The sequence below is a fragment of the Hemitrygon akajei genome, chromosome 27, assembly GCF_048418815.1.
Source record: "Hemitrygon akajei chromosome 27, sHemAka1.3, whole genome shotgun sequence".
NCBI lineage: Eukaryota > Metazoa > Chordata > Chondrichthyes > Myliobatiformes > Dasyatidae > Hemitrygon > Hemitrygon akajei.
Genome location: NC_133150.1, coordinates 1,778,165 through 1,801,212, shown reverse-complemented (window position 1 = coordinate 1,801,212; position 23,048 = coordinate 1,778,165). Strand labels below are relative to the sequence as shown.

The 23,048-nt window shown below is 43.6% G+C and overlaps 1 protein-coding gene across 2 annotated transcripts in view; it reads left to right on the top strand.

Moving 5' to 3' along the window:
- Positions 1-23,048, top strand: part of LOC140717081 (DNA damage-regulated autophagy modulator protein 2-like) — a 95,234-nt gene that overhangs the window by 49,672 nt on the left and 22,514 nt on the right. For both annotated transcript variants that reach the window (XM_073030261.1, XM_073030259.1), the window contains 2 exons: positions 301-440; positions 20,370-20,547. In XM_073030261.1, the coding sequence (XP_072886362.1) occupies positions 301-440; positions 20,370-20,547 (318 nt within the window). The remainder of the gene's footprint in view (positions 1-300; positions 441-20,369; positions 20,548-23,048) is intronic.

Genomic DNA, 23,048 nt, shown 5'->3' with positions numbered 1-23,048 from the left:
TGAGATTACATCCACTGTAGACCTAATGTGGCGACAGGCAAGTTGCAGCGGGTCCAGGTCCTTGCTTGGACAGGAGTTGATTTTATCCATGAGCAACCTCTCAGTACACTTCATTACAGTAAATGTTATCTACCGCTTTCTGTGTGTAAAAATGAACTTGTCCCAAACCTCTCCATTCTTATACATGAGGCCCAAAACTGCCGACAACGAGCTCTGTCCTTTGGTACTCTTACTAATCAAGAAAAGTTCCAAGTAGTTTGCATTTCACCCTAAGCCGTTTCCTGGTCTTTTACCCCACAGGTGTGGGAACGATGTATGTGCGTTACAAACAGGTGCAGGCTCTGAACCGAGGAGAAGTCACCGTTTTCAGGCTGAATCAGATAGGCCTAGCCCTGGGTCTGATCAGCTGCCTGGGCCTCTGCATTGTGGCCAACTTCCAGGTAAGAAATGAGACGTGGATAAAAGAAAGGATAATATTTTAGGAATAGGCCTTTTGGCCCATCTAGACTTGCTGATTCATTAATCTGCTTACTCCCTTCAATCTTCACTTGGACCATAACCCTGCGTAATAGAGAGGGAGAAGGTACAGAGGAGGTTCATGAGAATGATCTCAGGAATGAAAGGGTTAATGTATGATGGCTTTGGGACTATACTCGCTGGAGTTTAGAAGAATGAGGGAGTAATCTCATCGAAGCCTACCAAATCTGAATCAGATTTAATGTCATTGGCCTCTGTTGTGAAATTTATTGTTTTGTGCCAGCTGTACATAATGACTGCAATAAAGAATAATAAAAACAATGAATTACAATGAGTACTGTATTGCACAGGTAGTGCAAAATAGAGCATTAAAATAGTGAGGATTCATTGTTCATTCAGAAATCTGATGGCAGGAAGGAAGAAGCTGTTCCTGAAATGTGTCTGCAGGCTCCTCTACCTTGTACTCGATGGTAGCAATGAGAAGAGGGCATGTCCTGGAAGATGGGGTTCCTTAATGATAGATGCCACCCTTCTTGAGGCATCACCATTTTAAGATGTCCTTGATGCTGGGGAGGCTGGTACCAACGATGGAGCTGGCTGAGTGTGCAACTTTTTCCAGTCCTGTGCGGTGGCCGCTCTGTACCAGACAGTTAGAATGAGGCACCTGAGAAACTTGCCTTTAATGACAGATCAAGTCGCCTCAAACTCCAAATGGATATTGAAATGTCAAGATAGAGTGGACATAGAAAGGATATTTCCTATAGTGATAGAGTTAAGAATCGGAGGACACAGCCTCAGAATAAAGGGACGTATCTATAGAACAGATATGAGGAAGAATTTCTTAAGCTAGAGGGTGATGGATCTTGGAATTCTTTGCCATAAAAAGCTGTGGAGGCCAAGTCATTGGGTATATTTAATGAGTTTGCTAGGTTTTTGATTAGCGAGTGTGTTAAAGGTTACTGGGTGTTGGCAGGAGAATGAGGTTGAGAGGGATAATAAATCTGCTGTGATGGAATGGCAGAGCAGACTCAAAGGGCCAAATGGCATAATTCTTGTCCTATGTCTTAAGGCCAGTTCTGTGGGGTTTCTCAATGCAGTGATGTAATTGAGGATCTGGAGTGGAGCGGTTTGATCCAATACTTGTTGGTGTCCATGGAAGCCCATTGTGTTTGTACTATGAAAGAGATATTCAACTGGCCATCAAAACATTTAAAGGTTAATTTCTGATAAAGGCAGCACTCTTATGTGAGTTCATAATCCACTTAATGTATACGGGACTGTTTGACTGTCTAAGGATGCTTGACAATATATACTCAGTGACCACTTTGAGGTATTTTTGTGGTCGCTGCTGTAGATCATCCACTTCAAAGTTTGGTGTGTTGTGCGTTCAAAGATGCTTTTCTGCACACCACTGTTGTGACTCGTGGTTGTCCGGGTTACTGTCACTTTCCCGTCAGCTTGAACTAGCTGAGCTATTCTCTGACCTCTCTCATTAACAAGGCATTTTCTCCCACAGAACTCCCAGTCACTGGATGTTTCTTTTTGTTTTTCACACCATTCTCTGTGAGATACTCAAACCACCCCATCTGGCGCCGACAATCATTTCACGGTCAATGTCACTTAGATCACATTTCTTCCCCCATTCTGATGCTTGGTCTGATCAACAACTGAGCCTCTTGACCATGTCTGTGTGCATTGAATTGCTGCCACATGATTGGTGATTAGATATTTGCATTAACCAGCAGGTGTGCAGCTGTACCTGAAATGGCCACTGGGTGTATATAAATCACAAACATAATAGGTTTTACAGAAGCTGGAAATCCAGAACAACACACACAAAATGCTGCAGATCAGGCTGTTCAGTGCAGGGGAAAAGATAGTTGACATGTAGGCTGAGACCCTTTGCCAGGACTGGAGAGGAAAGGGGCCTCTAACGCACCCTGACGGGGGTGAACGTCGCTTGGAAGGAAAATTCCTTAATGTGCAGCTGTTACTCTCATTATCGTGGGATTTGTTGGTGCAGTGTGTGAAAGTGATCTGCACTAATCGTATGCCTTGCCCAGGACAGTGTGGAGGGAAGTTGCTAATCCATCTCACCTGTACCAGTCTTGCTGTAGCAATAAGGTGATCCAGTGTTTACACTTCTCTCTGTAATTCATCTCTTGCGTCTGTTGTCTCCCTGACTGGAGAAGTTTGTCACTCAATGATGGGCTAATCACAGGACTGGAAAAAGCTGCACAAGATTGTGTACATGAGAGATTCTGTGGATGCTGGAAATCCAGAGAGGATGTACAGCTAGAAGGTGGGTGGGTGAAGTAAGAAACTAGAAAAGGCAAAAGACTGAGAAGAAGGATTCTGATACTACAGGAGAGAATCAGAATCAGGTTTATTATCACCGGCATCTGACGTGAAATTTATTCACTTAGCAGCAGCAGTTCAATGCAATACATAATCTAGCAGACAGAGAAAAAAATAAGAATAAATAAAATAAATAATAAATAAACGAGTAAATCAATTACATATCTAGAATAGATTTTAAAAAACGTACAAAAACAGAAATACTGTTTATTTTAAAAAAGTGAGGTAGTGTCCAAGGATTCAATATCCATTTAGGAACCGGATGGCAGAGAGGAAGAAGCTGTTCCTGAATTGCTTCTGTATCTCCTGCCTGATGGTAACAGTGAGGAAAGGGCATACCCTGGGTGCTGGAGGTCTTTAATAATAGACGCTGCCTTTCCGAGACACCGCTCCCCGCGTACTTTGTAGGTTAGTACCCAAGGTGGAGCTGACTAGATTTACAACCTTCTGCAGCTTCTTTTGGTCCTGTGCAGTAGCCCCTCCATACCAGCCAGTGTAGCCTGTCAGAATGCTCTTCATGGTACAACTAAAGAAGTTATTGAGTGTAATTGTTGACATGCCAGACCTCTTCAAACTACATTGATATGTTGGGACCAGGTTAGATCCTCAGAGATCTTGACACCCAGGAATTTGAAGCTGCTCACTCTCTCCACTTCTGATTCCTCTATGAGGATTAGTATGTGTTCCTTTGTCTTACTCTTCCTGAAGTCCACAATCAGCTCTTTCGTCTTACTGACGTTGAGTTCCAGGTTGTTGCAGCACCACTCCACTAGTTGGCGTATCCCACTCCTGTACATCTTTTCTTTTTTTTGTAATTTTTTTATTGAAGTTCATCATCAAACAAATAAGATGTATTTCAGACATTGTACATATGTCATATAATCATATATATCACAAATCTCCACAGAGTATTTATCTGAGGTACACACTTATAGAAAAGAGTGGAAAGAAAAAACAAGCAAAAGGAATTTTACAACAGATTCATTGATTTGTGAGAATAAAATCAGACCTATGAGGCGTTATGTAGTTGAACCATTTTTCCCAATATGAATCAAATTGTTCCAGCTTATGATTAACAGATGCTGTTATCTTCTCCATTTTGTAAATGTCCATTGTAATTTCCATCCATGTATTTAAAGTTGGGCTCTCCTGTGATAAGCATTTCCTAGTAAGAGTCTTTTTACCAGCCACCAACAGTATATTCATTAAGTATTTATCTCTTTTCGACCATTCTTGAGGTATATACCCAAAATATATGATCTTACTCTGTAAGGGTATTTCATAGTTAAAGATGTCTTGTAGGGCATTGTGTATCCCCCTCCAATAGTTTTTGATAACAGGGCAGTCCCAAAAAATATAATGATTTGCATTTTGATTTCCACAATTTCTCCAGCAAACAGGGAGGTTACTATCATAATGGGATTTCTGAGAGGGTGTAATAAAATATCTTATCGAATTTTTCCATCCAAACTCCCTCCATTTCTGTGAACTGGTACAGTTCCATTGATACCTCCATATTGTTGTCCATTCTTCCTCAGATATAATTATCCCTCCTTCCTTTTCCCATTTTGTACACCCTTTCATCACCACCTGAGATTCTACCAACAATGGCTGTGTCGTCAGCAGATTTATAGATGGTATTTGAGCTATGCCTAGCCACACAGTCATGTGTATGTAGAGAGTGGGCTAAGCACACACCCCTGAGGTGAGCCAGTGTTGATCATCAGCAAGGAGGATATGTTATCGCCAATCCACACAGATTGTGGTCTTCCGTTTAGGAAGTCGAGGATCCATATGCAGAGGGAGGTACAGAGGCCCAGGTTCTGCAACTTCTTAATCAGGATTGTGGGAATGATGTTATTAAATGCTGAGCTATAGTCGATGAACAGCATCCTGACCGAGGTGTTTGTGTTGTCCAGGTGGTCTAAAGCCATGTGGAGAGCCATTGAGATTGTGTCTGCCGTTGACCTATTGTGGCGATAGGCAAATTGCAATGGGTCCAGGTCCTTGCTGAGGCCGGAGTTCAGTCTAAGCATGACCAACCCCTCAAAGCATTTCATCACTGTCAATGTGAGTGCTTGCAGCCAAGAGTCATTAAGGCGGCTTACATTATTCTTCTTAGGCACCGGTATAATTGTTGCCTTTTTGAAGCAAGTGGGAACTTCTGCTCGTAGCAGTGGGACTGTGGGAGAAAGGGAAGGAGGAGCAGCACCAGGAGAAAGTGGTAGACTGATGAGGAGAAGAGGAGGCCAGAATGGGGAGTAGAAGAGGAGGGAGGGGGAGGGGAGAAACCAATAAAAACTTTTAAAATAATAAAAGCTTCTTACTTCAGCTCCCCTCCCCCCACCCACCTGGCTTCACAGATCACCTATCACCTTCCTGCTCCTCCCCAACCTTTTTATTCTGGATTCTTCCCCCTTCCTTTCCAGACCTGACGAAGGGTCTCAGCCTGAAACGTTGACTGCTTCAGCCTGGACTGCTGAGTTCCTCCAGCATTTTGTGTGTGTTGCAGAAACTTGTAAACTCAGCCAGAATGAAAAATAAAGTGTGTGTGTGTATGAAGTGAGCAAAAAAGATAGTGAGGGAGTGTTCATGAGTTCATTATCCATTCAGAAATCTGATGGTGGAGTTCTTCCCTTCACCAGGATGCTGTTCCTAAAAATTTGAATGTTGGAATTAAGGCTCTTGTACCTGCTCCCTGATGGTAGTAATGAGAAGAGGGCATGTCCTGGGTATTGGGGGTCCTTACTGAGGCATGCTGTCTTTTGAGGCATCACCTTTTGAAGGTGTCCTGGCCGCTGAGGACCTTTGAGAGACTAGTGTTGGCTCACCTGAAGGACATCATAGGCCCCCTGCTGGACCCCCTGCAGTTTGCTTATCGAGCAAATAGGTCAGTGGATGATGCAGTCACCATGGGACTGCATTACATTTTACAACACCTCGACAACCCAGGAACTTCTGTGAGGGTCCTGTTTGTTGACTTCAGCTCGGCGTTTAACACCATCGTCCCAGAAATCCTCCACTCCAAACTCACCCAGCTTACTGTCTCCCCCGCCATCTGTCAGTGGATCACAAGCTTCCTGACTGACAGGGTGCAGCAGGTGAGGCTGGGGAGCATCATCTCTAGCACCCGGACAATCAGTACCGGTGCCCCCCAGGGACGTGTGCTCTCCCCACTGCTCTTCTCCCTTTACACTAATGACAGCACCTCACAGGATCCATCTGTTAAACTCCTGAAGTTTACAGATGACACAACTGTCATTGTCCTTATTCGAGATGGTGATGAGTCTGCATACAGACGGGAGGTGGAACAGCTGGCCCTCTGGTGTGGTCAGAACAATCTGGTCTAAATACACTCAAAACTGTGGAGATAACAGTGGACTTCAGGAGGAGCCCCCCAATACTCCCCCCCCCCCCCCACTATACTCAACAGTATTGTGTCTGCTGTGGAGACCTTCAGATTTCTGGGTGTCACAATCTCCCAGGACCTGAAGTGGACACCCAACGCGGACACTCTTATTAAAAAAGGCTCAGCAGAGGTTGTATTTCCTACGTCAACTCAGGAAGTACAACCTGCCTCAGGAGCTGCTGATTCAATTTTATTCAGGAATAATCCAGTCTGTTCTCTGTTCGTCCATCACTGTCTGGTTTGGATCAGCTACCAAACAAGACAAGAATAGCCTCCAAAGAACCGTCAGGGCTGCGGAAAGGATTATTGATGTGAAACTCCCCTCGATCCAGGACTTATATGCATCTAGAGTCAGGAGACGAGTAAGCAGCATTATTGTAGACCCATCACACCCTGGACATCACCTGTTCCACCTCCTTCCTTCTGGTAGGCGCTTTAGATCACTGTATGCCAGGACAAATAGGTACAAGAACAGTTTTTTTCCATATGCTATCAGTCTTATGAACACTTGAATTTTAGTCTATTATAAATTAAGTCCACCTGTACATTCAATGAGGTGGACCTCATTGTATATAGTTTATGATTATTTGCACTATTGTTGTTTGCTTTTAATTCTGTACAGAGAGAGCTCAGGGAAACCGGTATCAAATTCCCTGTATGTGTCCTCATACTTGGCATTAATAAAGGATTCTGATTCTGAAATTAAAAGAATAATGCCCCTGATACAACTCTCTTCAATTCTGTGCAGTGGCACCTCCAGACCACACAGTGATCAGCCAGTTAAAATGCTCTCCACAGTGCATCTGTAGAAATTTCTGAGAGAGTCTTTTGTGACATACCAAATCTCCTCAAACTCTAATTAATTATAGCCGCTGTTTTAATTGCAGCAATATGTTCAGTACAGGAAAGATCCTCAAAGACGTTGACACCCCAGGAACTTGAAACTGCTCACCCTTTGCACTACTGATTCCTTGATGAGGACTGGTGTGTGTTCCTGACTTCCCCTTCCACAGTCAATTCCTTGGTCTTGCTGTCATTCAGTGCAAGGTTGTTGCTGCAGCACCACTCAACCAGCTGATCTATCTTGCTCCTGTCAGCCTCCTCATCAGCATCTGAAATTCTACTAATGATAATTGTGTCTATTGGAGTGTACTGACAGCACATAAGAAAGTAAGTGCAGTAGTTAGACACTCAACCCTTCAAGGATATCGCACATTCCATGTATTCCTGGGAGCAATCTAGTAGAGCCGCTGCTTCTGAGTGCCAGAGATCCAGGTTCCATCGATTTCTCAAACTTCCAGTAATGCCTTCCCCCTTCACCATTTCCCATCCCCTTTTCCTTTTCTCATATTATCTCCTTGCCCGTCCATCACCCCTTTCTGGAGCTCCTTTCACTCTCCCCCAACCTTATTTCTTTCATCCATGGCCTTCTGTCTCTTTCACCAATCAACTTCCCAGCTCTTTGCTTCATCCCTCCCCCTCCAAGTTTCACCTATAGCCTGGTGTTTCTCTCCCCCATCTTTAAAATCTGATCCTCAGCTTTTTTTCTCCAGTCCTGCCGAAGGGTTTCGGCCCGAAATTTCGACTGTACTTTTTTCCATAGATGCTGCCTGGCCTGCTGAGTTCCTCCAGCAGTTTGTGTGTTGCTCAGATTTCCAGCATCTGTAGATTTTCACAGTACTCCAAATGAAGCTTCACCAACGTCTTACACAACTTTAACATAACATCCCATCTCCTGTCCTCTGTTCTTCGATTTATGAAGGCCAATGTGCCAGAAGCTTTCTTTATGACCCTATCCACTTGTGACACTACTTTCAGTGATGTTTCCATCAGGAAGGAGATACAGAAGCCTGAAGACACACACTCAGCAATTCAGGAGCAGCTTCTTCCCCTCTGCCATCCAATTCCTAAATAGACATTGAACCCGTGAACTGCCTCACTTTTTTTAATATGAATTTTTTTGTTTTTTGCGTGATTTTTAATCTATTCAATATGTATACATTGTAATTGATTTACTTATTTTTTTATATTATGTATTGCATTGAACTGCTGCTGCTTAGTTAACAAATTTCACCACACATGCCAGTGATAATAAACCTGATTCTGATTTATGTACCTGTATTCCCAGATCCCTTTGTCCCACCACACTCCTCCGTGTCCTACCGTTCACTGTGTAAGCCCTACCCTGGTGGGTCCTATCGAAGTACAACACCCCACACTTGTCTGTATTAAATTCCATCTGCTGTTTTTCAGCCCATTTTTCCAGCTGATCCAGATCCTGCTGCAAGCCATGATACTGTCCACAACACCACCTGTCTTGCTGTCATCCGCAAATTGCTTGTCTAGTTAACCACATTATCAGCTAGATGATGACTAGATTATGGATGTACCCCTTGACAATAAGTACTCCTGTTTGAGTACTATTGGGGGGGGGAGGCAAACAGCCTACCTGGGGGAAGCAACAGTGCCTCTGGCACAGAGTCCAGCCCTGTAGCTCAGAAGGGTAGAGAAAGGAAGAGGAAGGCAGTAGTAATAGGGGGATAGTTAGGGGGTCAGATTGGTGATTCTGTGGACGCAGTCAGGAGACCCGGATGGTAGTTTGCCTCCCTGGTGCCAGTGTCCAGGATGTTTCTGATTGCGTCCAAAATATCCTGAAGTGGGAGGGTGAGGAGCCAGAGGTCGTGGTACTTATAGGTACCAATGACATAGATAGGAAAAGGGAAGAGGTCCTGAAAAAAGACTACAGGGAGTTGAGAAGAAGGACCACAAAAGTAGTAATCTCAGGATTATTGCCTGTGCCACGTGTCAGTGAGAGTAGGAATGGAATGAGGTGGAGGATAAATGCATGGCTGAGGGATTGGAGCAGGGGGCAGGGATTCAAGTTTCTCGATCATTGGGACCTCTTTTGGGGCAGGTGTGACCTGTACAAAAAGGATGGGTTGCACTTGAATCCTAGGGGGACCAATATCCTGGCGGGGAGATTTGCTAAGGCTACTGGGGGGACTTTAAACTAGAATGGTTGGGGGGTGGGAATCAAATTGAAGAGACTAGGAGAGAGGAGGTTAGTTCACAAATAGAGAAAGCTTGCTGACAGTGTGTGAGGGAGGATAGGCAGGTGATAGAGAAGGGGAGCGCTCAGACCGAAGATGTAGGGGAGAAGGAAGAAAAAGAAGATAGTAAAGTTGTCGGCACCGTTAGGGATAAACAGAGAGGAAGATGTGGAGAATTTCTTAAATGCATTTATTTTAATACTAGGAGCATTGTAAGAAAGGTGGATGAGCTTAAAGCTTGGATTGATACCTGGAAATATGATATTTCTCAATGGAGAGGGTGTGGAGGAGATTTACCAGGATGTTGCCTGGTTTGGAGAAACAGTCATATGAAGCAAGGTTATCAGAGCTGGGACTTTTCTCTTTGGAGCGTAGAAGAATGAGAGGGGACTTGATAGAGGTCTACAAGATTATGAGAGGCATAGATGGGGTGGATAGTCAGTACCTGTTTCCCAGGGCACCAATAGCAAACATCAGAGGGCATATGTACAAAATTAAGGGAGGGAAGTTTCGGGGGACATCAGGGGTAAGTTTTTTACACAGAGGGTTGTGAGTGCCTGGAATAACTTGCCAGGGATGGTGGCGGAGGCTAAAACAGGGGTATTTAAGAGCCTCTTGGACAGGCACATGGATGAAAGAAAAATGGAGGGTTATGGGGTAGTGTGGGTTTTGTACTTTTTTTTAAGGATTATATGGGTCGGCACAGTGTGGAGGGCTGAAGGGCCTGTACTGTGCTGTAGTGTTCTGTGGTTCTGTGATGTTTTAGCTATTAGTGAAACATGGTTGCAGGAGGGGTGTGATTGGCAACTAAATATTCCTGGATTTCGTTGCTTCAGGTGTGATAGAATCGGAGGGACAAGAGGGGGAGGTGTTGCGTTGCTTGTCAGAGAAAATATTACAGCGGTGCTCTGGCAGGATAGATTAGAGGGCTCGTCTAGGGAGACTATTTGGGTGGAATTGAGGAATGGGAAAGGTGTAGTAACACTTATAGGGGTGAATTATAGACCACCTAATGGGGAGAGAGAATGGAGGAGCAAATTTGTAAGGAGATAGCAGATATTTGTAGTAAGCACAAGGTTGTGATTGTGGGAGATTTTAATTTTCCACACATAGACTGGGAAGCCCATACTGTAAAAGGGATGGATGGTTTGGAGTTTGTAAAATGTGTGCAGGATAAATCGAAGCAACAGGCAGAGAGGGAAGAGGTAAAAGAAGCTTGGAGTGAAACTTTTTTTAACTGATCGGGGAAAAGAGGCTAGACTGCACAGGCGCATGAGGTAGCACGCCAAAGGTTTAAAAAAAAAGACTGCCATATACAGCGGCCAATGTCGGAGTGGACTGAGGCAGAGTGGGACGACTTTGGCTCAATTAGGCTTTGGCGAGAACAGGCAGAGGCGAGGTTTGAACAGGGCACGACTGCACAAGCGCGTGAAAGTCGGCCTCTGAGATCAGCGGGGGATTTAAAAAGCGAGCAGAGGCTGAGTATGAGCTTCACTCCAGGTGAGGTAAGGCCGGGTAAGCTCCTTTAATTAATCTAATTAGCTTAGGAGTAGGTAATGGAGGCAGCAGTTAGGGCAGTTGGGTGCTCCGTTTGCAATATGTGGGAAGTCAGGACGAGCACAGCTGTCCCTGATGACTACACCTGTAAAAGGTGCATCCAGCTGCAGTTCCTGATAAACCGTGTTAGGGAACTGGAGCTGGATGAACTTCGGATCATTCGGGAGTCAGAGGCAGAAATAGACAGGAGTTTCAGGGAGATACTCACCCCTGGAGTCAGGAGACAGGTAGTTGCGTGACTGTCAGGAGAGGGAAGGGTAATAGACAGAAAGAGCAGAGCACCCCTGTGGGCATTCCCATCAACAATAAGTATACTGTTTTGGATATTGTTGGTGGGGACGACCTACCATAGAACACTACGGCACAGTACAGGCCCTTCAGCCCTCCATGTTGTGCCGACCCATATAATTCTTTAAAAAAGTACTAAACACACACTACCCCATAACCCTCTATTTTTCTTTCATCCATGTGCCTGTCCAAGAGGCTCTTAAATACCCCTAATGTTTTAGCCTCCACCACCATCCCTGGCAAGTCATTCCAGACACTCACAACCCTCTGTGTAAAAAAAAAACTTAGCCCTGATGTCTCCCCTAAACTTCCCTCGCTTAATTTTGTACCTATGCCCTCTGGTGTTTGCTATTGGTGCCCTGGGAAACAGGTACTGACTATCCACCCCATCTATGCCTCTCATAATCTTGTAGACCTCTATCAAGTCCCCTCTCATTCTTCTACACTCCAAAGAGAAAAGTCCCAGCTCTGCTAAACTTGCTTCATATGACTTGTTCTCCAATCCAGGCAACATCCTAGTAAATCTCCTCTGCACCCTCTCCATAGCTTCCACATCCTTCCTATAATGAGGTGACCAGAATTGAACACAATACTCTAAATGTGGTCTCACCAGAGATTTGTAGAGTTGTAACATGACCTCTCTACTCTTGAACTCAAACCCCCTGTTAATGGAGCCTAGCAACCCGTAGGCCTTCTTAACTACTCTATCAACCTGTGCAGCGACCTTGAGGGATGTATGGATTTGAACCCCAAGATCCCTTTGTTCATCCACACTCTTAAGTAACTGACCATTAATCATGTACTCAGGCTTCTGGTTTGTCCTTCCAAAATGCATCACCTCACACTTGTCCAGATTGAACTCCATCTGCCAGCTTTCTGCCCAACTCTGCAGCCTGTCTATATCCTCTTGTAACCTTCGACAACCTACAGCTCCATCCACAACTCCTCCAATCTTCGTGTCATCCGCATCTTCGTGTACCAGGGTCAAGTTGCAGTGGTTGCATCTCTGGCACCGAGACTGGACCATCAGCTCAGAAGGGAAGGAGGGAAAAGAGGAGAGCAATAGTGATAGGGGATTTGATAGTTCGGGGGCCAGATTGGAGGTTCTGTGGAAGAGATCGAGAATCCCGGATGGTCTGGTGCCAGGGTCCGCGATGTCTCGGATTGAGTTCTCAGTATTCTCAAGAGGGAGGGTGAGCAGCTGGGTATCATGATCCATGTAGGGACCAATGACGTGGGTAGGAAGAGTGAGGAAGTCCTGAAAGGTGAGTTTAGGGAGTTAGGCACCAAGTTAAAGGACAGGACCTCCAGGATAGCAATCTCAGGATTGCTACCTGTGCCACGTGCAGGCGGGTTTAGAAATAGTAAGATAGTGCAGATCAACATGTGACTGAAGACATGGTGCAGGAGGGAGGGCTTCAGATTTATAGATAATTGGGCAGTTTTCCAGGGAAGGTGGGGCCTGTTCTGGCGGGACGGTTTGCATCTGAACCGGAGGGGGACAAATATTCTTGCAGGTAGGTTTGCTAGAGAGGCTCCAGTGGATTCAAACTAGATATGAGGGGGGGGGAGGGGGAAGCCAGAGTGTAGGAAAAGATGTATGGGAGAAGGAAGAAAAAGAAGACAGTAAAGTTCTTTGTACTGTTAGAGATAAACAGAGAGGAAGAGGTGAAGAATTTCTTAAATGAATTTATTTTAATGCTAGGAACATTGTAAGAAAGGTGGATGAGCTTAGAGCATGGATTGATACCTGGAAATATGATGTTATAGCTATTAGTGAAATATGGTTGCAGGAGGGGTGTGATTGGCAACTAAATATTCCTGGATTTCGTTGCTTCAGATGTGATAGAATCAGAGGGACAAGAGGGGGAGGTGTTGCATTGCTTGTCAGAGAAAATATTACAGCGGTGCTCTGGCAGGATAGATCAGAGGGCTCGTCTAGGGAGACTATTTGGGTGGAATTGAGGAATGGGAAAGGTGTAGTAACACTTACAGGGGTGTATTATAGACCACCTAATGGGGAGTGAGAATTGGAGGAGCAAATTTGCAAGGAGCTAGCAGATATTTGTAGTAAGCACAGGGTTGTGATTGTGGGAGATTTTAATTTTCCACACATAGACTGGGAAGCCCATACTGTAAAAGGGATGGATGGTTTGGAGTTTGTAAAATGTGTGCAGGATAGTTTTTTGCTGCAATACATAGAGGTACTGATTAGAGAAGGGGTAGTGCTGGATCTTCTGTTAGGGAATGAAATAGGTCAGGTGACGGAGTATGTGTTGGGGAGCACTTTGGGTCCAGTGATCACAATGCCATTAGTTTCAATATAATTATGGAGAAGGATAGGTCTGGACCCAGGGTTGAGATTTTTGATTGGAGAAAGGCTAACTCTGAGGAGATGCGAATGGATTTAGAAGGAGAGGATTGGGACAATTTGTTTTATGGGAAGGATGAAATAGAGAAATGGATGTCATTTAAAGGTGAAATTTTGAGGGTACAGAACCTTTCTGTTCCTGTTAGGTTGAAAGGAAAGGTTAAAAGTTTGAGAGAGCCATGGTTTTCAAGGGATATTGGAAACTTGGTTCAGAAAAATGAGAGAGATCTACAATAAATATAAGCAGCATGGAGTAAATGAGGTGCTCGAGGAATATCAAGAATGTAAGAAGAATCTTAAGAAAGAAATTAGGAGAGCTAAAAGAAGATGCGAGGTTGCTTTGGCAAGTATGGTGAAAATAAATCCGACGGGTTTCTACACTTATATTAATAGCAAAAGAATAGTGAGGGATAAAATTGGTCCCTTAGAGAATCAGAGTGGACAGCTATGTGTGGAGCCGAAAGAGATGGGGGAGATTTTGAACAATTTCTTTACATCGGTATTCACTAAGGAGAAGGATATTGAATTGTGTAAGGTAAGGGAAACAAGTAGGGAAGTTATGGAAACTATGATGATTAAAGAGGAGGAAGTGCTGGCACTTTTAAGGAATATGAAATTGGATAAATCTCCGGATCCTGACAAGATATTCCCCAGGACCTTGAGAGAAGTTAGTGTAGAAATAGCAGGGGCTCTGACAGAAATATTTCAATTGTCATTAGAAATGGGGATGGTGCCGGAGGATTGGTGTATTGCTCATGTGGTTCCATTGTTTAAAAAGGGTTCTAAGAGTAAACCTAGCAATTATAAGCCTGTCAGTTTAATGTCAGTGGTGGGTAAATTAATGGAAAGTATTGTTAGATGTGGTATATATAATTATCTGGATAGACAGGGTCTGATTAAGAACAGTCAACATGGTGGAAGGTGTGTGGAAGGTCATGTTTGACAAATCTTATTGAATTTTTTGAAGAGGTTACTAGGAAAGTTGACGAGGGTAAAGCAGTGGATGTTGTCTATATGGACTTCAGTAAGGCCTTTGACAAGGTCCCACATGGAAGGTTAGTTAGGAAGGTTCAATCATTAGGCATTAATTTTGAAGTAGCAAAATGAATTCAACAGTGGCTGGATGGGAGATGCCAGAGAGTAGTGGTGGATAACTTTTTGTCAGGTTGGAGGCCGGTGACTAGTGGTGTGCCTCAGGGATCTGTACTGGGTCCAATGTTGTTTGTCTTATACATTAATGATCTGGATGATGGGATGGTAAATTGGATTAGTAAGTATGCAGTTGATACTAAGGTAGGTGGCGTTGTGGATAATGAAGTAGGTTTTCAAAGCTTGCAGAGAGATTTAGGCCAGTTAGAAGAGTGGGCTGAGCGACGGCAGATGGAGTTTAATGCTGATAAGTGTGAGGTGCTACATTTTGGTAGGAATAATCCAAATAGGACATGCATGGTAAATGGTAGGGCATTGAAGAATTCAGTAGAACAGAGTCATCTAGGAATAATGGTGCATAGTTCCCTGAAAGTGGAATCTCATGTGGATAGGGTAGTGAAGAAAGCTTTTGGTATGCTGACCTTTATAAATCAGAGCATTGAGTATAAGAGTTGGGATGTAATGTTAAAATTGTACAAGGCATTGGTGAGGCCGAATTTGGAGTATTGTGTACAGTTCTGGTCACCGAATTATAGGAAAGATGTCAACAAAGTAGAGAGAGTACAGAGGAGATTTACTAGAATGTTATCTGGGTTTCAGCACAAGTTACAAAGAAAGGTTGAACAATTTAGGTCTTTATTCTTTGGAGCGTAGAAGGTTGAGGGGGGACTTGATCGAGGTAATTAAAATTATGAGGGGGATAGATAGAGTTGACGTGGATAGGCTTTTTCCATTGAGAGTAGGGGAGATTCAAACAAGAGGACATGAGTTGAGAGTTGGGGGCAAAAGTTTAGGGGTAACACAAGGAGGAACTTCTTTACTCAGAGAGTGGTAGCTGTGTGGAACGAGTTTCCAGTAGAAGTGGTAGAGGCAGGTTCGATATTGTCATTTAAAAAAAAATTGTATAGGTATATGGTCAGAAAAGGAATGGAGGGTTATGGGCTGAGTGCAGGTCGGTGGGACTAGGTGAGAGTAAGCGTTCGGCAATGACTACAAGGGCCGAGATGGCCTGTTTCCGGGCTGTAATTGTTATATGTTTAAATATCATTGATGTCGATGACAAAAAACAATGGACCCAGCACTGATCTCTGTGGCTCTCCACTGGTCACCGGCCTCCACTCAGAGACATCTACTACCACTCTGGCTTCTTCCACAAAGCCAATGTCTAATCTTGGAGTTCGTTAGAAGGTTGGCACAACATCATGGGCCTATCATGATGCTGGACTTAAGTGAGAAAGTGAAAACTTCTCAACCTGATTAGACTTGGGTTTAAAGGAGATCTTGATAGTGATCGGCTCTGAAAACACCAATGACCAAGAATGGAAAAACCCACAGAAAGTGGTGGATGCAGTCCAGTCCATCACAGCCAAAGCCGTCTCCAAAATAAACACTAGCACATCTGTAAGGAACACTGCCACAAGACCCTATCTACCTCTAACTCCACTTTCAACTAATTAAAGACCTGTTTTCGCAGATCGTTTTGTTCCACTGCACTCTTCAGTGCCCTACCATGCACTTTGTAAAACCTGCCTGATTGGTGTCACCAAAGTGCAACACCTTGTATTAAATTCCATCTGCCATTTTCAGCCTATTTTTCCAGTTGATTCAGATCCTACTGCAAGCCATGGTCATCCTCTTCACTGTCCACTACACCCCAAGTCTTGGTATTATCCGTAAACTTGCTGATCCAATTGATCACATTATCATTCAGATCGTTGATAGAAACATAGAAGACTGACAGCACAATACAGGCCCTTCTGCCCACAAAGTTGTGCCGAACATGGCCCTACATTAGAAATTACTAGGTTTACCCATAGCCCTCTGGTTTTCTGAGCTCCATGTACTTGCGCAGAAGTCTCTTAAAAGATCCTATTGTTTCCGCCTCCACTGCTGCTGGCACTCACCACTCTCTGCGTAAAAAAAAAAAACAAAAAAAAAACTTTTCTCTGACATCTCCTCTGTAACTGCTTCCAAGCACCTTACAACTATGCCCTCTCCTGCTAGCCATTTCAGCCCTGACTATCCACACAATCAATGCCTCCCATTATCTTGTACACCACATCCTCTGTCGCTCCAAGGAGAAAAGTTCACTCAACCAATTCTCATAAGGTATGATCGCCAATCCAGGCAATATCCTTGCAAATCTCCTCTGTACCCTTTCTATGATTTCCACGTCCTTCCTGTAGTGAGGCGACCAGAATTGAGCACAGTACTCCAAGTGGGGTCTGACCAGGGTCCTATATAGCTGCAACATTAACTCTCAGCTCTTAACCTCAATCCCATGATAGATGAAGGCCAAAGCACCGTATGCTTTCTTAGCCACAGAGTCAACCTGCGTAGCAGCTTTGAGTGTCTTGTGGGCTCGAACTCCAAGATCTGCCTGATCCTCCACACTGCCAAGGGTCTTGCCATTAATGCAATATTCTGCCATCATATTTGACCTACCAAAATAAACCACCTCACACTTATCTGGGTTGAACTCCATCTGCCACTTCCCAGCCCAGTTTTGCATCCAATCAATGTCCCACTGTAACCTCTGACAGCCTTCCACACTATCCACAACACCTCCAACCTTTGTGTCATCAGCAAATTAGCCAACCCATCCCTCCACTTCCTCATCCAGGTCATTTATAAAATTCACAAAGAGTAAGGGTCCCAGAACAGATTCCTGAGGCATTCCACTGGTCACCCCCTCCATGCAGAATATGACCCGTCTACAACCACTCTTTACCTTCTTGGGTAAGCCAGTTCTGGATCCACAAAACAACGTCCCCTTTGATCCCATGCTTCCTTACTTTCTCAATAAGCCTTGCATGGGATACCTTATCAAATGCCTTGCTAAAATCCATATACACCACATTTATGGCTCTACCTCTTTTGTTGATATAGATGATAAACAACAAAGGACCCAGCACTGATCCCTATGATATGCCATTAGTCACAAGCACTACCATTCTCTGACTTCTCCGCCAAGCCAATGTCTAACCCAATTTACTACCTCTTATTGAATGCCAAATGACTGAAGCTTCTTTACCAACCTCCCATGTGGGACCTTGTCAAATGCCTTTCTAAAGTCCGTGTAGACAACATCCACTGCCTTGCCTTCCATCAACTTTCCTGGTAACTTCCTCAAAAATCTCTATTGTATTGGTGAGACATGTCCTACCATGCACTAAGCCATGCTGACTATTCTTAATCAGTCCATGACTATCTAAATACTCATATCTGGTTTCTTAGAATACATTTCTAACAATTTTCCCACTACTGATGTCAAACTCACTGGCCTAAATTTCATGGTTTATTTTTAGACCACTTTTTTAAACTGCGGAACAACATAGACTATCCTCCAAACCTCTGCTACCTCACCTGTTGCTAAGGATGATTTAAAAATCTCTGGTAGAACCCTGGCAATTTCTGCACTTACCTCCTGTAGAGTCCAAGGGAACTCCTTGTCAGGCCCTTAGCCACTCTAATTTGCCTTAAGACAACAAACATTTACTTTTCTGTAATCTGTATAGGATCCATGAAGTTGATGTTGCTGTGTCTCACTTCTATAGGCTTTTCTCCTGAGTAAATACAGATACAAAAAATTCATTTAAGATCTCCCCTTCTCTTTTGGCGCTACGCATGGATTACCATTCTGGTCTTCCAGAGGACCAATTTTGTCCTTGCAGTCATTTTGTTCTTAACATATCAGTAGAATCTCCTTCACCTGTCTGCTAGGGCAACCTCATGCCTTCTTTCAGCCCTTCTAATTTCTTTCTTCAGTGTTCTCTTGCATTTCTTATACTCCATAAGCACCTCATTTGTTCCTACTTGCCTATGCCTGCTATGTCCATTTTTCTCTTAACCAGGGCCTCAATATCTCTTGAAAACCAAGGTTCCCTCAACTTGTATCTTTACAAGGGTTATCATTTGAGGAATGTTTGATGGGTCTGTACCTGCTGGAATTCAGAAGGGTGAGGGGGAATTTCATTGAAACCTTACGAATGTTGAAAGGCCTGGACAGATTGGATGTGGAAAGGATGTTTCCCATGGTGGGGGAGTCTAGGACAAGAGGGCACAGCCTCAGGATAGAGGGGTGTCCATTTAAAACAGAGATGCAGAGAAATTTCTTTAGCCAGAGGGTGGTGAATTTGTGGAATTGTTACCACAGGCACCTGTGGAGGCCAGGTTGTCAAGTGTATTTAGAGCTTGATCAGTTCTTGATTGGACGTGACATCAAAGGTTATGGGAAGAAGGCTGGGGAGTGGGGCTGAGGAGGGAATAAAAGTATCAGCCATGATCAGACAAGAACATTGCCAGGATTTGAGAACCTGAGTTACAGTGTAGGGAGACGTAAGGCAGGCTGGGATTGAGCTGTAGAATAAAAATCACAGAGGGCATGGATAGGGTGAAAGTCCTTTGGCAGGGAAAGAGAATCAAAAACTAGAGAGGTTGAGTTAAGTTGAGAGGTGAAAGATTTAAAAGACACTGATGGGCCAAATGGCCTAATTCTGCTCCTATGGCACGGTCTTTACCTTTTATTTTGACAGGCACATACAAGCTTTGTACTCTCTAAAGTTCCCTTTTGAAGGTGACCCACTTACCAAGTACACCTTTGCAAAAAAACAGCCTGAGCCAATCCATATTTGCCAGATCTTTTTTGATACCATCAAAATTGGCCTTTTGCCAATTTAGAATCTCAACCAGAGCCATCTTTTTGCATATTTACTTTGAAACTGATATGTGTGGTGTGTGGCCAAGTGGTTAAGGCATTGGACAAGTGATCTGAAGGTCGTGAGGCTGAGCCTCAGCTGAGGTTGAGCAAGGCACTTAACCACACATTGCTTCAGTCTACCCAGCTGAAAATGGGTACCGGCAAAGTGCTGGGGGTTAACCTCGCAATAGACTGGCGTACTGTCTGGGGGGGGGGGGGGTGGTTGTCTTGTACCACTCCGCTTCACGCTATGGAAACCGGCCTGATGAGACTATAAGGCTCGGGACAGACTTTAACCTTAACTTTTAATTGATGGCATTATGATCACTAGATGCAAAGTGTTCCCTACACAAGCTTCTGTCACCTGCCATGTCTCATTCCCTAATAGCAGACCCAGAATTGTACACTCCACCAGTGATTCTAATCTAATCAGCCAGTCACGTGGCAGTAGCTCAATGCATAAAAGTATGCAGACATGGTCAAGAGGTTCAGTTGTTGTCCAGACCAAACATCAGAATAGGGAAGAAATGTGATCTAAGTGACCCTGGAATTATTGTTGGTGCCAGACAGGGTGGTTTGTGTATCTCAGAAACTGCTGGCCCCCTGGAATTTTCACACACAACAGTCTCTGGAGTTTACAGAGAATGGTGTGAGAAACACGAAACATCCAGTGAGCGGCAATACTGTAAGCAAAAGTACCTTGTTAATGAGAGAGGTTAGAGAAGAAAGGCTACATTGTTTCAAATTGACAGGAAAGCAACAGTAACTTGAATAACCATGCATTACAACAGTGGTGTGCAGAAGAGCATCTCTGAATGCACAACATGTTGAAGTGGATGGACCACAGCAGCAGACCGTGAACATACACTCAGCGGCCACTTTATTAGATACAGGAGGTGACCACGCAGTAAATGTGAACCCAGTGCAGTGCCCTAGGCCTGAAAGTTTTGCTACCAGAGGTGTCCATTGGTCTTGTAAGCATTAAATTTTACTTGTTCATTTTCCCTGCAGAAGACCACATTGATTCAAGCCCATGTCGTCGGTGCTGTGTTGACCTTCGGGATGGGAATCATTTACCTCCTCCTCCACACCATCATAAGCTACAAGATGCAGCCTGTTGTCCATGGAGTGGGAATCTTCTGGGTCCGATGTGTCCTCCTAATCTGGTGTGCATCAAGCATCCTTAGCAGTATCCTTCATTACTTCCACTCAGTGGAGACCCCCACCTTCCCAACTGTGTCAAACAATTCCTCTCTGGCAAAACTCCCCAGGGTTAGTGAGAGGAATTGGGTGAACTTAACAAAGATGACATTTCTCTTCCCTGGAAGATCAGTTAGTTAGAATCAGAGTTGGTTATTATCACTGACATCGTCATGGAATTTGTTGTTTTGTGCCAGCGGTACAATGGTTCATTTTGTTATTGTGGAAGTATGCACGTACAATACAACTCTGATTGTTGTCTTCTCCAGACAGCCATGAAATACAGAGAGACCATGGCTGTTGATGGGAAAAAAAACACCAACTCTCCCCCAAACCAGCATGAAAAGAAAGGAAGCAAAACTCTCAGACTCCAAAATGCCTCCCTTTCCCGCAGCCTAAAAAACAGCCACAAGAACAATCAACGACCCCTACACATAACAATCCCCAACCCCCTCACTCGCAGAGAGGAGCAGTGACAGTAGCACCCTACACAATCCCCCAATCTCCAATCCCCCTACACACAAAAAATTAACGATCATCCTTCAGAAAGAAAACTCCAAAAAACTGACAGAAGCCAATATAAAGTACAGGCCAATAATCACATAAATCTCAGAATATCGGAAACATCTTTTCATCTGCATTCGAGAAGAGTGGCCGCACAAACTCAGTCCTTCCATAAAGAGTGACCGCCGACCCAGGTCGAATGTGCCAATCCAGAGCTGGATGCGACAATCTGGCTGCTGACTGTCTCTGTTGGGAGACGTGCTCCACGTTCAGCTCAGTGTTCCCATCTTTCTCACTGGTTCGAGATGGAGTTGTTGGACGCAGCAGAGCACTGGATCCTTCCATCGACTTCCAAACTGTACGTCACAGTTTCCGTAACACAGACGAGACAAAAGGAAGGTGTAGGGAAAAAAAGTAATTGGAGAAATTTGTTATCTGAAAGATGTCACCTGTGGAATCCTCTGCTGGTGCCATCTTGACTGGATGTGTGTCTGGACAATACAGTGCAATGCATACGATAAATTAGAATAGGAAATTTAAAATGTATATGAATATGTGTGTGTAGTGCAACAACAGGAAAATTTGTGAGGTGTTAGTGCAACAGAAGGAATGTACTATAAATTACAACAAGAAATGGGTTTATCCTGGCTGTTTTCTTGATTTAGATTTCATTCATTAAGTTATCCAAAATAAAGGGCTGCTCTGATTAAATGATGGCTCAATTAACTGGAATTCACTTAATTTATATATTATATAATTGAGCCATCAGTTAATCGGCATAGCCTTTTTATTTGGGACAACTTAATGAACAAAATTCAAATCAACAAAATAGGCAGGATTTTGTAGTTCATTTGGGTCACTATGCTGCTTAATTGGGACAGGAGGCTGTTACCAAATAGTTTCTAACTAGCATCAGTCCTGTAGTTATTAGACACTACACTGAGCTTAGAGTGATCAGTTTTTAAGTGCATCAGTTGCGCATGTTTGTGTTCAGAAAGCAGTGATTTTTGGCATTGGTGAGAAATAAGCAGAAAGACAATTCAGAACTTTTCTGGTCACTGTGGTTTCAAGCATTCAGGAATGAGGATGTCAGAAATGACAGTGAAAATGAAGCAATTTCACTACTTCAAGGTAGTAATTACGAAGAATTTGAAGGTTTCGACAATCATCTTGAATGTTACAATGAAACTGAATATTTGGAGGCTGCCATCGTCGACAGCAGTCCATTATCTGCTCTAGGTGTTTGTGCTGGTTTTGTTATGTACAGTCAATCAAAAGAATAGGAAGTGATGAATTTTTCTGTCACTATTAGGAACTAATATGCAGTTTTATTATACTGTAGCAGTATTGGTGCTGTAATTTTTTTCAGTATATTATTTAAATACATAATTTGTTACTCAGTTTGTTTTTTTATATACATTTTTACTATTTCCATGAAACTTCAGCTGATTGGGGTAGCCGATTATTTGGGCCAAAATGTACTGGTTCCAAAGTGTCTCAATTAACCAGAATCCACTATATTCTCTTTCTCTTTCCAGACCAGAATCATTCCAGGTACAGACTGAATGACTAAAAGTTTCCAGCATTCTCTATTCTTTCAGTTGTAGCTAAGAAATTCCCAGATTAGTTGGAAATTCCCATCTGGGAGAGGCAGTTGGAAATTCCCCATCAAGAGGATTTCAGGGAATTTTCATCAGACGTGATATTCCCAAAGACAATTCAGTTGGGGGGGGGGGGGGAGAGTGTATGGGAGAGATTTGGAAACTTGTGTAATGTATGTGAATATGCTGGCAATGAATGAGATGGTGCTGGGAATCCAAAACACGCCCACTTCCTGTCACATCCCAGTGTGGAAATTCCACAAAAATGCAAAAAGTTCATTCAGAATTTCAGATTCTAGATTCATTTATTATCAAGGAATGTATAAATTATACAACCTTCAGATTTGCTTGTTTACAGACGGCCTCAAAGCATGAAACCCGAAAT